At 47.2% G+C, this 13,202-nt stretch overlaps 1 protein-coding gene across 1 annotated transcript; it reads left to right on the forward strand.

Annotated features, from left to right (window-relative positions):
• Positions 1–224: 224 nt before the first annotated feature.
• On the forward strand, positions 225–3,610 carry LOC128875228 (organic cation transporter protein-like). The gene is made up of 6 exons (XM_054120616.1): positions 225–294; positions 388–758; positions 1,295–1,737; positions 1,840–2,025; positions 2,102–2,639; positions 3,284–3,610. The coding sequence occupies exons 1-6, from the start codon at positions 225–227 to the stop codon at positions 3,608–3,610; spliced, it is 1,935 nt and encodes a 644-aa protein (XP_053976591.1).
• The last annotated feature ends 9,592 nt before the right edge of the window (positions 3,611–13,202 follow it).

Below are 13,202 nucleotides of genomic sequence, written 5' to 3' on the forward strand. Positions count from 1 at the left end.
CATTTCGAGAGCGAGAATGACGAAGGGGTGGTTTTTCGAAATCGATTTGTTTGAACTTTTATTCCACCATATAATAACTTTAATCCAATCGGAGACATGAAAATCGCATCGATATATCGACGATTCAAGCAACTTCAAGTTGTACCGGTAACCGGTTGTAGGTTAAATCTGTTTGAATTGGATTTTAAGAAGAAGTCGATTAAAAGAATATAACAAGGTCGCAAATGAAGGCGACTCAACTTTTCGTGCAGGCGAACGAAGCCGTGACCCTCGACGATGTGTTGATTTATCTGGGCAAGTATACTAAATAAACTCCGCGGTAAACTCAGCGGATACTCGTCAGTTATCCCTGACTAATCCTACCCTTCAACGATGTCCCTTCGTTAGACGAGTTTGGTACATACCAAAGGTACCTTTTTTGCATACTGACGGTCTTCAGCGTGTTCCTGATCTTCGTGTACTTCACGCAAGCCTTCCTCACCATCCTGCCCAACGAGTACTGGTGCAAACTTCCGGAGGTGGAGGGGGTGTCCAACGAGAAATTGAAGAAGATCATGATACCGAGCTCGAAAGTGGTCCCTTACGAGGGCCATCAGTTATCCTACTCGAGGTGCTGGATGTACGATTTGCCAGTGGAGCAGGCTCTGGCTCTGAACAAACCCGACGAAAGTTGGCCGTTGAAGAGGTGCAACACCTGGGAATTCAAGCTCAGCCGATCGGACGTGCCCTACATGTCTGTCGCCGCAGAAAAGAATTGGGTGACTTGCTATTAAGCTATCGAAACTGTTCAACCCTTTGCACACGACAGGTGACTCTCGGCCACCATTAGGTTTCACGCGGCAAACCTACGATACCTAAGGTTTCTTTAGGTTTAATTTCTTTGGAGCTCGAAGTGTCGATAAAACGATTGACGGTGAGGTAAAGGTGATCGTATTCTCAAATCTAGATAGCTCAGAATTCGTGGCAATAGAATGTTAAGAAACATTTTGAGTTTCTGGTAGATACCAGAAAAAAAAGGCTTCGAGTGCAAAGGGTTAACCCTTCGCCGTCCTACGACTAGTGAGACTCGACGGAACTGTACCAAAATCAGAAAATCTATACGGCAAAGGGTTAATGAAATATTGAAATACCTCCGCCACCTAAAATTCCATTAGCTAGCTTGGTAGAAGCACTTATCCTCGACCTCCTCTATTCCTCAACTCGTCGAAAACATCGTATACCATCGAGATTCTAAACTTAAGACCTTCGTCGTCCTAAGATCAAATCACTCACTCTTCCGATCCTTATCTTCCAGGTCTGCGAAGAGGAGTACAAAGCCACCCTGGCCCAGAGCATCTTCTTCGTGGGCTCGGTAGCTGGCAGCTTCGCTTTCGGTTGGCTAGCGGACAAATACGGTCGAATACCAGCCCTAGTCGGCACGAACTTGTTAGGCTTCATTGGTGGCGTCAGCACCGTGTACATCGACCACTTCTGGCAGTTCTGCATCTGCAGGTTCGCCGTTGGCATGGCCTACGACAACACCTTCGTGATCGCTTACATCCTCGTTCTGGAGTACGTCGGGCCCAGATGGCGTTCCTTCACTGCCAACATGTCCTACGGAATATTCTTCACCGTCGGTGGAGTCTGTTTGCCATGGATGGCTCACGGGATCGCCAACTGGAGGAGCTTCTCGTTGCTGACGTCCATTCCTCTCGCCTCTGTCGTTCTCGCTCCGTTCTTTCTTCCTGAAAGCGTCAGGTGCGTCCTCTTTTACCACTAAGAGTAGCATCGAAGCTTTAGGTCGCCAAGGAAGAGGATTTCTTTGGACATACTTTTCATTTGCATCTTTCTTCGCCAAAGGTGGCTGATCAGCACAGGCCAGATCGAGAAGGCGTTGAAGATCATCACCAGAATCGAAAAGATAAACGACTCGCAAATACCAGACGAAGTCTACAAGGAGTTCCTCGACGACTGCATCGAAACCGCCGACACGTTGGCTGCGGAGGACCATACGGTGTTCGATCTCTTCAAGACCACCCGCCTGAGGTACAAAATCCTACTGAATTCTACTCCAAGTAGAGTAGAGTCGTTTCTTGTCAACTCGATGATCTTTCCACGACAGAAAAATGATGCTCCTACTGACGGCGTCCTGGGGCCTCATCCAGATGGCCTACGACGCCCACATCAGGAGCCTGAACACCATAGGCTTGGACATGTTCACCTCGTTCACGATCGCCTCCGCGACCGAACTACCAGCCATGCTCCTGGTCACCTCGGTCCTGGACATCCTAGGTCGAAGATGGACCCTCTTCGGCTCCGTCATCATCTCGGGGCTCTTTAGTTTCTTCGCGGCCAGCGTGGCTCTCGGGGTCGGCTTCACCACGTTGGCTATGTGCAGTCGGTTCTTCATCAACGTGGCCTCGAACATAGCCATGCAATACGCGGCGGAACTTCTGCCGACGGTGATCAGAGCCGAAGGGGTGGCCTTCATCCACGTGATGGGGTACGTCACCTCCGTCATCAGCCCCTTCATCGCCTTCTCCCACAAAGCGAGGTACAACCTGCCGATGATACTTCTGGGAACCACGTGCTTCGTCTGTGGGCTCGTCTGTCTCTTTCTCCCGGAAACGTTGATGGAACAGCTGCCCCAGACTCTGCTGGTAGTATCTCTATCGTTCGTTATAATTCTAAGCGAATATATCTACGTATTCGGAAAACTCTCCTCCATCTCTCAAGACTAAATAGAACCGTCTAGCGTTTTTACAGAGGTTTTACAAAATCTCGAGTTCGTCGAAAACCGAGGCTGATGAAGCGATTCGGCTTTCAGATTCGTATTTAGGACGAGGAACGCTATAAGAATTACCCAGTGGATATTACAGAACGAAATTCGTGTTGGACGGTGTTATTGGAGCCTCGGTTTAATTTATCGATGAATTAGTATTAATCTATCTATATATCAGGATACGTGATGGTAGAGGTTCAGAGGCATCGTTCAGGCTTCGAGAAGTAGCCAGTTGTGTAGATTCTTGGTAGTTAATGGCTATACTTACTTCTATTTCTCAGCAAGATGCTCAGCAAGATGCTCAGCGAGATGCTTCACAAGATTCTGTCAAAGTCTTTATTTTACGATACAATTAGAAAAATGTCTGCCTCCGTTCTCTAAATTTTTAAACGTTCTGGACTCGATCGATTTAACTTCCTACAGTCAATGAGTCAAATTCTGTTACCTTCCTCCAAAAATCTTCGCGCGAATCCTGTTAACGGTGTTACAAAGAACTGTCCATTTGTGGTCATTTTGTTTAAGGAGGGGGAGCTGTTCGGGATCGACCAGAAATTCTGGGAAACCCCGTTCACGAGGAAGGAGCCCCTGGAGCCGATAGGGCACCACTTGCACGCGAAACGGCCGGCGTTGCGGCCGGCGATATTGCGCAGCACCATGATTTCCGGTTACGTGGGCAACGAAAGCAGGATACTGTCTACCCAAGAAAAGGCTGCCCTAGCCTCCGATAGGCTCGCAGACACCGACTCGTCCACGTCTGTCTCGCCTCAAGATTATCTCGAGCAACTTAGGCGAGAGGCCAGCGTGACCGACGACTTCGCAAACGAGACTCGCGAGGACAACCAAAAATAGATTAATAGTGAAATAGTTTACTTTAGAATTTTACCAGTACGATACAGGGGGATCGGTTTGAAATAGTTGTTGAATATTTTATTAATCGGCACTCTATTAATGACAAGACCGAGAATAGTTTTTTGCATGTAACGTGATCTCGATTAATCGAATAAACAGTAAAATGGAACAATTGCAAGAAAAGCGATTAAATGGCACAAGCATAGAATTGTAAAGCGAGTCAAGATTTCTCCGAGGGAATAAATAGAAGTGTCGGATAACAATTGAATGGAGAGGTGGTGGAATTAGACCGACGTTTAGTTAATTGTAGAAATTAACGACAACAGGAGCCCTACATGTGGCCCCGTTTAGCGTCGACACGTTCCCCAAACTCGAATTTCGTTTCCCTTTCTCTGAAAACACATAAATCCACGCGGCGCGGTCTTTGCTTCTTATTTCAGAGACGCTGCCACGCCGTGGGTGGTATGACTAAAAAAAGAACGCCGTCGGAGACGGAGATGTATTAACTCTACGTTGCAAATCTGAAGGCTGTAACTTCGATTCAATCGCAAAATAAAAAATTTCATCTTCAGCACTTCAGATTCTCGACGTTTCGGCTCCACTTCCAGTTTCACAGGAAAAATGGCCCGACTCGTGTTTGGAACGTTTAGCACCGTTCGAGAATTCGATCTTACGGGGGTTGCACCGCGAGGGCAAAACGGTTCTCCTTTTTCGGTGCCGCTTCTTTGGCTTGCCGAAGGAAATCCGAGCCAAATTCATGCCTCGTCACTCGACACGACTAATGGACCCATAATGACCGACCAGGACCGGGCACACCCACATTCGTCACCCCTGCGGAAAATGCGGAGTCTCGGCCTCGTTTCATGGTGGTAACACCTTGCCTCAAAGTCACTTTCAATTCCTCCTACACTTGCACTGTAGAGTTTATTAATTTCCTTAATTGAAACAAAAATAAATGGTAGGTGCACCTGCTGATCACCGGGTGATACTCCAACTATTCCGGAGTATCGAGGAGACTATCGCGTGAAGATACCATTACGGAGTTTCAAAATTCCATAGAATTCTCTTCTATGCTATTATATTATTTTCCTTAATTGTCACTGTCCTGATTACTATGTGGTTCTGCAACTATTCCAGAATATCGAGGTGACTATTGCAGAGTTCAAGAATTCCATAGAATTCTCTTCGACGCTATTGTCTATTATTATATCTATATGTTATTATCTCTTCTTAATTAAAATCAAAATTAATGGCGCACCTCCCACCGTCACTGTCCCGATTACTGCGCGGTACTCCAACTATTCCAGAATATCGAGGTGACTATTGCAGAGTTCAAGAATTCCCTAGAATTCTCTTCGATGCTATTGTCTATTATTACATCTATATGTTATTATCTCTTCTCAATTGAAATCAAAATTAATGGCGCACCTCCCACCGTCACTGTCCCGATTACTGCGCGGTACTCCAACTATTCCAGAATATCGAGGCGACTGTTGCATGAGGAATCTTCAAGTCACCAATATGGAGATTCGAAATTCCCTAGAATCTTCTTTCCCTTCAACATCTGAATTTCTAATAATAATTAAAATTCGGTTTACGCAATGAAGCCAGTTAACCCTAATTCCTCCGGAGTCCCTCCCCTTCTACGAGTCTTAAACTCTGCTCGAGCATCGAATCCCCGGGGCACGGTCCGATCGCCCCGACTACCCCGGCGCGTCCGAAAGCTCGCCATCGCGTTCCGAGGCGAGGGCAGGGAAGAAAATCGTGAGAAGCACGAAGGTTTCCGTATTTCAAGGCGAAACTGCGGGGGCGTTGACAGCGGGAACGAGCGACGCTCGTAAATGCGAGATTGCCTGGCCGGTTTACGAGCTTTCTATCGCGTTTTCGGGATTATTTGAGAAAATGGAATCCTTTGCCGGAGACTCTGTAAGTACGTGCGCGGCGCCGTGGAAAAATCTGTCTCCGAGGGGTGAACGAGGGGAGGGTCGAGGGAGGGGGGGGGGGGGGGGGGGAAGGTGGAGCGAAATGCAAACCAGCTGGAAAATCGTAAAAGGCGAAAATGTAACGAACGTAATCGAGGCTGGTGGCCAAGGATGGGCGTTGCAGCTCGCGCTGGAAAATCTGGGAGGGTGGAACGAGATGGCCACCCCTGCAGACATACGGGCGGGCGTTTTATTGCGTTCTCGAAGAAAGTCTCGTAAAAGGGCCGACGCTGTAAAAGCACCCGAGGTCGTCTATCCGTTATCCGCTGCACTTTGCCCTTATCGCGCCTCGCCCTTCAGCTGCGACTCTAGTGACCCATGACCGAGGAGAATCGTGCAACATTTCAATCATTTTCTTCGGCTGCTTTTCCTTCGGTCCCGACCTCGTTTCAATAATTGTCACCCAGGAAAAGCATCGAAACGGAGTTCGAAACGGGTCGAGTTAAACTCGGCAGTGTTGCTATACAATAATCGCGCGACCAATAACGATTTTCACCGCGTTCCCAGAAGTCCATCGCTATAAAAACGATAAACCGAACGATAAAGGCTCCCAAGAGCAATGAAACGTACGAAAAGAATCACGGGAGCCAGCCGCAGTCAGGTTTCACATAGAACCCCGTTCTCGGGCTACCGGAAGCGGCCGCTTCCGCCATTTTGGCGAACGGTGCGCGCCACTTGGAAAAATCGAGGCGTCGGAGGCAGTAAAACGCAGGGGAGAATTGCCCCGGGCAATTTCGCCGCAATCTCCGAGTTTCGAGGTCGATCCAGCGCCGCTTCTCTTCCTCGGCTTTCAGGCGAGAGAACCGTACGCGCGAAAATAAGAAACGCGAGAAGCAAGGAGGCGAAAAACTCGCGATCTCGGGATCAACGGAAAGACGCGGAACGCCGAGGAAATTGCGAAAATCTCGAAGTGGCTGTTTCGCTGGGCGGAGTGGCCGGCTAAACAAACAGTAGTTGCCAGCGAGCAATCGCGGTCCGAAGCCGAAGATCGTTGGTGGTTCGAGGCGGGAGAAGATGATGGCTCGATGCTCGAGCTGGGCTCTCTCGGTCCGCGCGAGGTGAAAATTGCCGGTTTGCCGCGCGGCGGCTTCGGCTCGTTTCGGAATGCATCCTCGCGGATGGTAGCCGGCATCAGCCAGCAGCGGCGTTCGGTTTTATCGACGCAAATTGCCCGGAAAGTCGGCTATACCATCCTATCCGCGCGTGTGCCCGCCGCTTCCACGCTTCCTTTTTATTTTTATTTTACAACGAGATACTTCGAAATGGTTTGTTTGCACAGGCCGTGGCTTCGGAGGGGCTTTAGGTCGGGACGCGAAATTGCGGTGACTCCTGGTAAACGCTGCACCTTTGCGCCAGTGTTTTCTGCTTTGTTTGCGTATACTCGGAGGCAAAAATGTAGGGTTATATTTTTAGGAGCAGTCGATCTTCAAGGTTGGAAGCAGAAGAGGCTGTAGGTGGAGGTTGTATCCGTGGCTAAATATCAGGCTTCTTGAGGGGCTCCACCTGTGTAAGATTTTCAAAAATCAAAAATTTTGTTTCTACACGTTTATCATCTAGGAGATATTACAATTACTGTCGCAGAAGTATTTAATAATATTCTGCTTAGTTCGTTATTTTTCGAACCCCAAACGTGCCCACCTCAGCGTCGTGCTACTACTTTCGTACGAAGCTTTAAGCGCGTTTTTCTCGAAACCACGTTTTTGGAAATGGCGAGCAGGATTGCGCAAAATCCATTACATGAATCGGGATGAAATTTGTTCTCTATTCGTTCGTCGCCTTCGTTGATCGCCACGTCACCTAGATATAAGTAACAGGACTCTTTACCGAGGAATTAATGAAGATAAATCTGGATCTCGAGACGAAGTTTCCGCTTCGTAGAAATTTTCACGAGTTTTAGCTTTGGCAGCCAATGTGTCGAAGGAATGAGTTTTATGCTGTAGGAACAGAGGATAGCCTGCGACGTATTTAAAGAGGGTGTCGATACTAGGACGGGGTGTTGTGTAGCAAAGAGGCCGATCCTCATTCTCAGAAATTTCGATTAACGTTTTATCAGAGATGCAAAGCCATTCGCAGGAAGAATTCAATTTCCGGGCATTATCCTCGGCTGGTCGCGGCTCGATTTAAAAACGATAGCCAGCGTAAAAGCTCGAATTAAAAAGGAGTCGACGCGATAGCGGGCAGCTTCTAGAAGCGATTTATGCGAGCGCATAAAAGTCGACAATGCCCAACGTTCCCATTAAAATCGATGCCCGTGTCCGGTCTGCTTTACGGCCTCGTCGTAAACATTAATTCAAATACGAAAAAACCAACGGGGTTCTCAGTATTTCGGTCCGAGTTAGGTCCGCGATAGCTCGCGCTTCTGATAATGGAGCAATACTATTCTTTTCATCGCAGACATAGATTCTAAGGCCTCCAAAGATTGAGCCGAAACACTTGGAATAAAGAACAAGGAATTGTGCGAAGTCGGACTGTTTCTAACTTTTGACACCCGGAGATTGCAGCGTTCTAGCTTCGTCGAGTTCTGAATTAGACGAATTCCGTGACACAGGATCATAGAGTTTCTGAAACTTTACACTTCGATGAACGTATATTTAACAGACTGTGCTATTTAGATGAAAATTTCCATCCCGACAGCCATAAATCATAGCACTCTTAATCTGGAGATTTTGTAACGACGATAAATACCACCGAGTCGTCCGCTGCTCTAATTTCGTAGACGCGATCAAGCATTTTTTTGATTAAATCGTGTACTGGCACGTAGCTCGCGTAAAAACTTTCTGAAATTTGTAACTTCACGCATCTACGCTTTACGTCCGCGATAACGTAATCGCGGATGTACCAGAAATGTATCGTTCTCGATTCGACTTAAGTAGCTTAATTAACTGCAATTACGATGCGTGTAATCTGGTCGAAGATTACCAAATGATCTCGTTCGAAAACATTCGATTGCGTAACGGCAACGAGTCGTAAGCGATATTTTAAGCAACCTAATTGGAAATTCCAACGTGTTCTTCCTTTCATCTTTTAGCGAGTCATCGAATTTCGATTTCTTAATTTTGTTTGATTAGTTTCCCCGTCGAAGATCGTCGCGATGACGATCGGTAACAATGAGGCGCGTTCGAGCGGGGACAAATACGTTGTGTTTGCAAAGTACACAGTGTTACGATGTCCCCCAATCGTGGGGGTCGCACGAACCCGCCCCGCAATCGGCCCCGGAACGCGACCAGCCCTCCCATAATGCAATTTGAGTTAACTGCAGGGGGATGATCGTCCTGAAAACCAGCGTACAGCCGCCACGCATCGCTCTATAAACTGTAAGCACACAATACGTAATGTACTACGCGCGGTGGGACTCTTTTCTTGGATGGCTCTGTTATTCTTCCCACCCTCCTGTTATTCGGCCAGACACCGACGCGAGGGCGTAAAGGAGAACGGTTTATACATTTTTCAGTAGACAGACTTGTAGGAATTTACCTTGCCGATAGAAGTGATACTACACGCGTGGCGCGATATGCGAATAAACGAGAGAAATGCGAATACGCGCGTGTAAAAAGAGCGACGAGATAGATTGGCACACAGTCGAATAATATTTTTTGTAATACACGTACTTATAACCTTAGTTATTCTAATAATAATTATACTACATAAACAGGGGGTGATGTTCATTCGTAAGAAAAGTCATGTACCTATCCCGATCCACAGCAAGACTCCTCAATTCTAGGCGTATACAAGCTCGGAGTATTTAATACTTTTACTTTTAACTAGTACGTAACGCATCCTTGTATCAAATCAGAACTATTTGTTTAATAGAGATTACCGCGTCGACCAGGGGGAATGACGGGACAGAGAATTGAAATTAAACGACACGTGACGCCCTTTGCGATGGCCTCTTTGTGCCAGCCTGAATCGCATAAAGCGATCTCGTTACAGCGACTCGTGATCGATGGATCGTCTTTTCCGTGGCGAGCAGGGATCCTAATAAATCGACCGTTTTAATTGCTGCTCGACCGAGAGGGTCATGGAACATTGATCTTTTCAGTTTACGTTAGGAATCTTCCCTCGAAACCTGGTGATTTCTTTCACGAGAGAATTCTTTGTATGGAAAGAGTTTGTTCGTTTAAAAATGTTACTTTTTCAGGCTCGACATTCGATTTGCTTTCGCGAACAATTTAGTCGAGGATTCTAGAAGTTTATCCACTCCCAGGCGGATCGTTGCTAGTAGAGCATCGAAGGTGTGGTTAGGTTCCATGAAACATGAAACTCGGTCCAGGGAATCATGCAAAATTACACCTTTTCGCTTAATCGATAAAATCGAAACGACCGCGGGACACGTCAAGTACGCACTTGCGATAATGTCTCTCGACTAAAGAGGAGACCTGCTCAGTTGGGCTAGTTTTATTTCCCAGAGTTAAAGTTCAAGAGATACCATCGCCGTGCATCGATAATGAAAGCCGTGCGTAGAGAGTTCTAAAAGAAAACAGCATCTTATTACCTATCGATTCTTGGTAGTGTTCCACGAAGCACACCTAATCTCCGGGTTATAGTTCCTACAGTTCCTTTCTATTCTGTTCGAAATTAACCCTTTGCGCTCGAGAGGTGACTCTCGTTCGCCATTAGGTTTGACGCAGTAAATCAACCAACAACGACGTTTCTTTAGATTTAATTCGAAGTGCCAATAAAATGATCGTCGGTGACACAATGGTACTCAGCATTCGTGGCGATAGAATGCTGAGAAACCATCATGAGTTGCTACTAGATGCCAGAAGACAATTCGTCGAGTGCAAAGAGTTGAACTTGGATTCTTAATTCCCATCAAAATTGATACGACCAATTTCAATTTCACTTTCAACCCGGACGTTCAACAAATCTACCCGCGGACTTGACTGAAATCTAAAAGTCGAGGCACCGCCATAAATAACGCCCGTATGGGGAATGACGCAAAAACGTGTCCCGTCAATTTTCGAAACGCCAGTCCGCGGATGTCTAAAAAAGAAAGCATCAGCAGCGCGACGAAGCTTCTTAAGCCGATCGCCGGAAGAACGGTTTTATGGTTCGCAGGCTGACAGCTTTCGGGGGAACGGGTTCCCTTGGTCCCGTCGACGACTATAGCGCGGCGAAGGGATGCGCTATGAAGTGCCAAGAGTTGCACTTACGTCGTTCGACGTGGATGCATCTGCCTCCGTTCGCACGAGCCATCATTTTATCCGCTCAACTTAACGGAACGCCCGTTTACGCTCGAGTTACGAGCGGTCTACCTCCCGACCCCCTCTCGCAGCCTCCTCACCTCCTTCATCGCGTTCTCGTCTATCTGAAGGGTACGTTTTATGAACTGCACTTTATGAATTTGTCGAAGAGCGCCTCGAGATGGTATCGTTAACGCCCCTCCAGCGCCAAACAGGAAAGGGAGACGCTCGGATGGGCTACACTCTTATCCGGATAACACTCGCGTGTAACCAGTAAAAGATAATCGACCGCTTATACGGCATTCGGCGAATAGATGTTCGTCTTCTACCCGGAGTGCTTTAATACGTTTTGTTTGTTTACATGGTAGTTTTACAACCTGCCAAGTCTCGAAACCGTGGACAATTATTGTACAGGTATATTACTGATGCTGTAAACTCCAAGAAATGGAAATAGAGTTGCTTCATATAGTTCAAACTTCGTGACTGTCTGTCCCGTCGCACAGAGTACCACAGTACCTCCACGTTAACTTGCTTACCCTTCGATAATTCCTACTATTTGAATATTATCCAATATCCATGTCCAATAACTATTTCGTTGGTGCATAATTATCCGCCGTTTTTCTTTTTAAACTTTATTACAAGAGAAGGAACACGTTTAATTGTTTATTCTACAGCTTCTTCCCTGCATGCACGTGCATATACAATCAGAAAAATTTCTCCCTCCGTTCTCTAAATTTCTAAACATTCTGGAGTCGATCAATTTAACTTCCTACGGTCAATGATACGGCAGTCGTCGAATTCCGTTACACATTTACGAATTCCTCCACCCCCATCATTCAGAGTAAATTCCTCTTTGCTTAAGTCCTCCCCCGAATATCCCTTCCAACTTTCTCTCGAGCATTTTTGCGAATCGTCTTCTTCCGTTCGTCTCCGTGGTGGGCGAAATTGTCTCCGAAGGAAGCCCAATAAAAATCCCTGGAACCGCGCTTGGGTATCGCAGAAAAGGCGGCCCACGGGTCTCGTAGGAAATTTAATTGCCTGGACGAACCGAGGAACACGGTGTTCCACGAGACGGGAATTTCGTTTCTGCCCGTGTTTTTCCCCGTTCGGTGGGAATCAAAGGTCCCCTTCCCCTCTCCTCCACCCTCCTCCTCCTCCTCCTCCTCCTCCTCCTCTTCCTCCTCCTCCTCCCCCCCCGCCGGCCCTTTGCGGATCGCGTGTCCGTGGCCGGGTAGTAACGTTAAATGTTTCGACAACGGGAGTGTTCGAGATAACGGCCCCGAAGAGGCCCTAAGGTCCGCGCCGAGGAAGAGCCTCGCCAGATGCGTCCCGCGGAGACCTCGTAGTTTTCGGTGAAAATAAGGCGGCAGATAAGGGACCGGGGTAAAGGAGTGTCGCGCGACACGATTCGGGATTTATGCCCCTGAAAATCTGCTCCGAATTAGGGAAAGCGCGTGCCATCTGCCCCCCTTTCTTCACGGATAATTCGTCGAGACTTGCGACGAGGTATTTTTAAACGTATTTTTTTGGATCCAGGATCTCGTGGAACGACTCTTGCTGGGAATTGTACAGTTACTAGGCAGTTACGAGGATAGCGAATACAGACAAATACACGAAGATGCGTGTAGATGCCTGCGTACGTATTTAATAGATGGTAAAAATAACATACATGGTACGAAATCTAGAAGACAAAACGCAACGTGTCTTACATATTAAATAGAATAAAAAGAAATTGTCAGTAGTAGATCGCAACGTGTACCGGCGTCTAAACCTTCTCCTCTTAACTTCTTCAGCACGTTTTTTACGCTTCCCGGCAATTCATTTTCCGCGCTAAATCCCATTTCCTCGGGACTACGAGACAATTTTTATGTCACAAGTAACGTTTCCCAGAGCGTTGTTATTTTTCCATTATTCTCCATTATTACCCGCCATTACTCCGAGCATCGTCTCCCTCTTTGTCGCGTTCCTTCTACTTACCGGCCAGATATTTTCTTTATTGGCTTTAATGTTATCTGCGAAACTCGCCCACCTGGCTCCGGCGCGAACGGTGTATCGCTTTCACGAAGGGTTCCGAGCTGGGCCCTTCTTGGAATAATATTTTCACAACACCGAGACGTTGTTTGCAGTGTCAACGTCGGATGGTCGCGTCGGATTATTCGGGGTGGCTGCTGGTGGCCCTCCGTTCGGCTGTGTCTCGCAAATATTGCTTCTGGGTGCCATTAGAAGTCGCCAATAGCTGGACGTGACGTCACAAAAATCCCTAGGTCCACTGTCTGGCAGGAAACGATTTTTAGAAGGGAAGCAAAATTGGGTAAGCAAGGTTTCGGGGATTTTATGCAAATTAATGCAAGGTAATCAAGGCCACCTACTGTAGTAGATTCAAATCTCAATATTTCCCAACGTAAAGAAGTAAAGAGAGAAGGCAAT

This window comes from Hylaeus volcanicus, chromosome 4, assembly GCF_026283585.1.
Source record: "Hylaeus volcanicus isolate JK05 chromosome 4, UHH_iyHylVolc1.0_haploid, whole genome shotgun sequence".
NCBI lineage: Eukaryota > Metazoa > Arthropoda > Insecta > Hymenoptera > Colletidae > Hylaeus > Hylaeus volcanicus.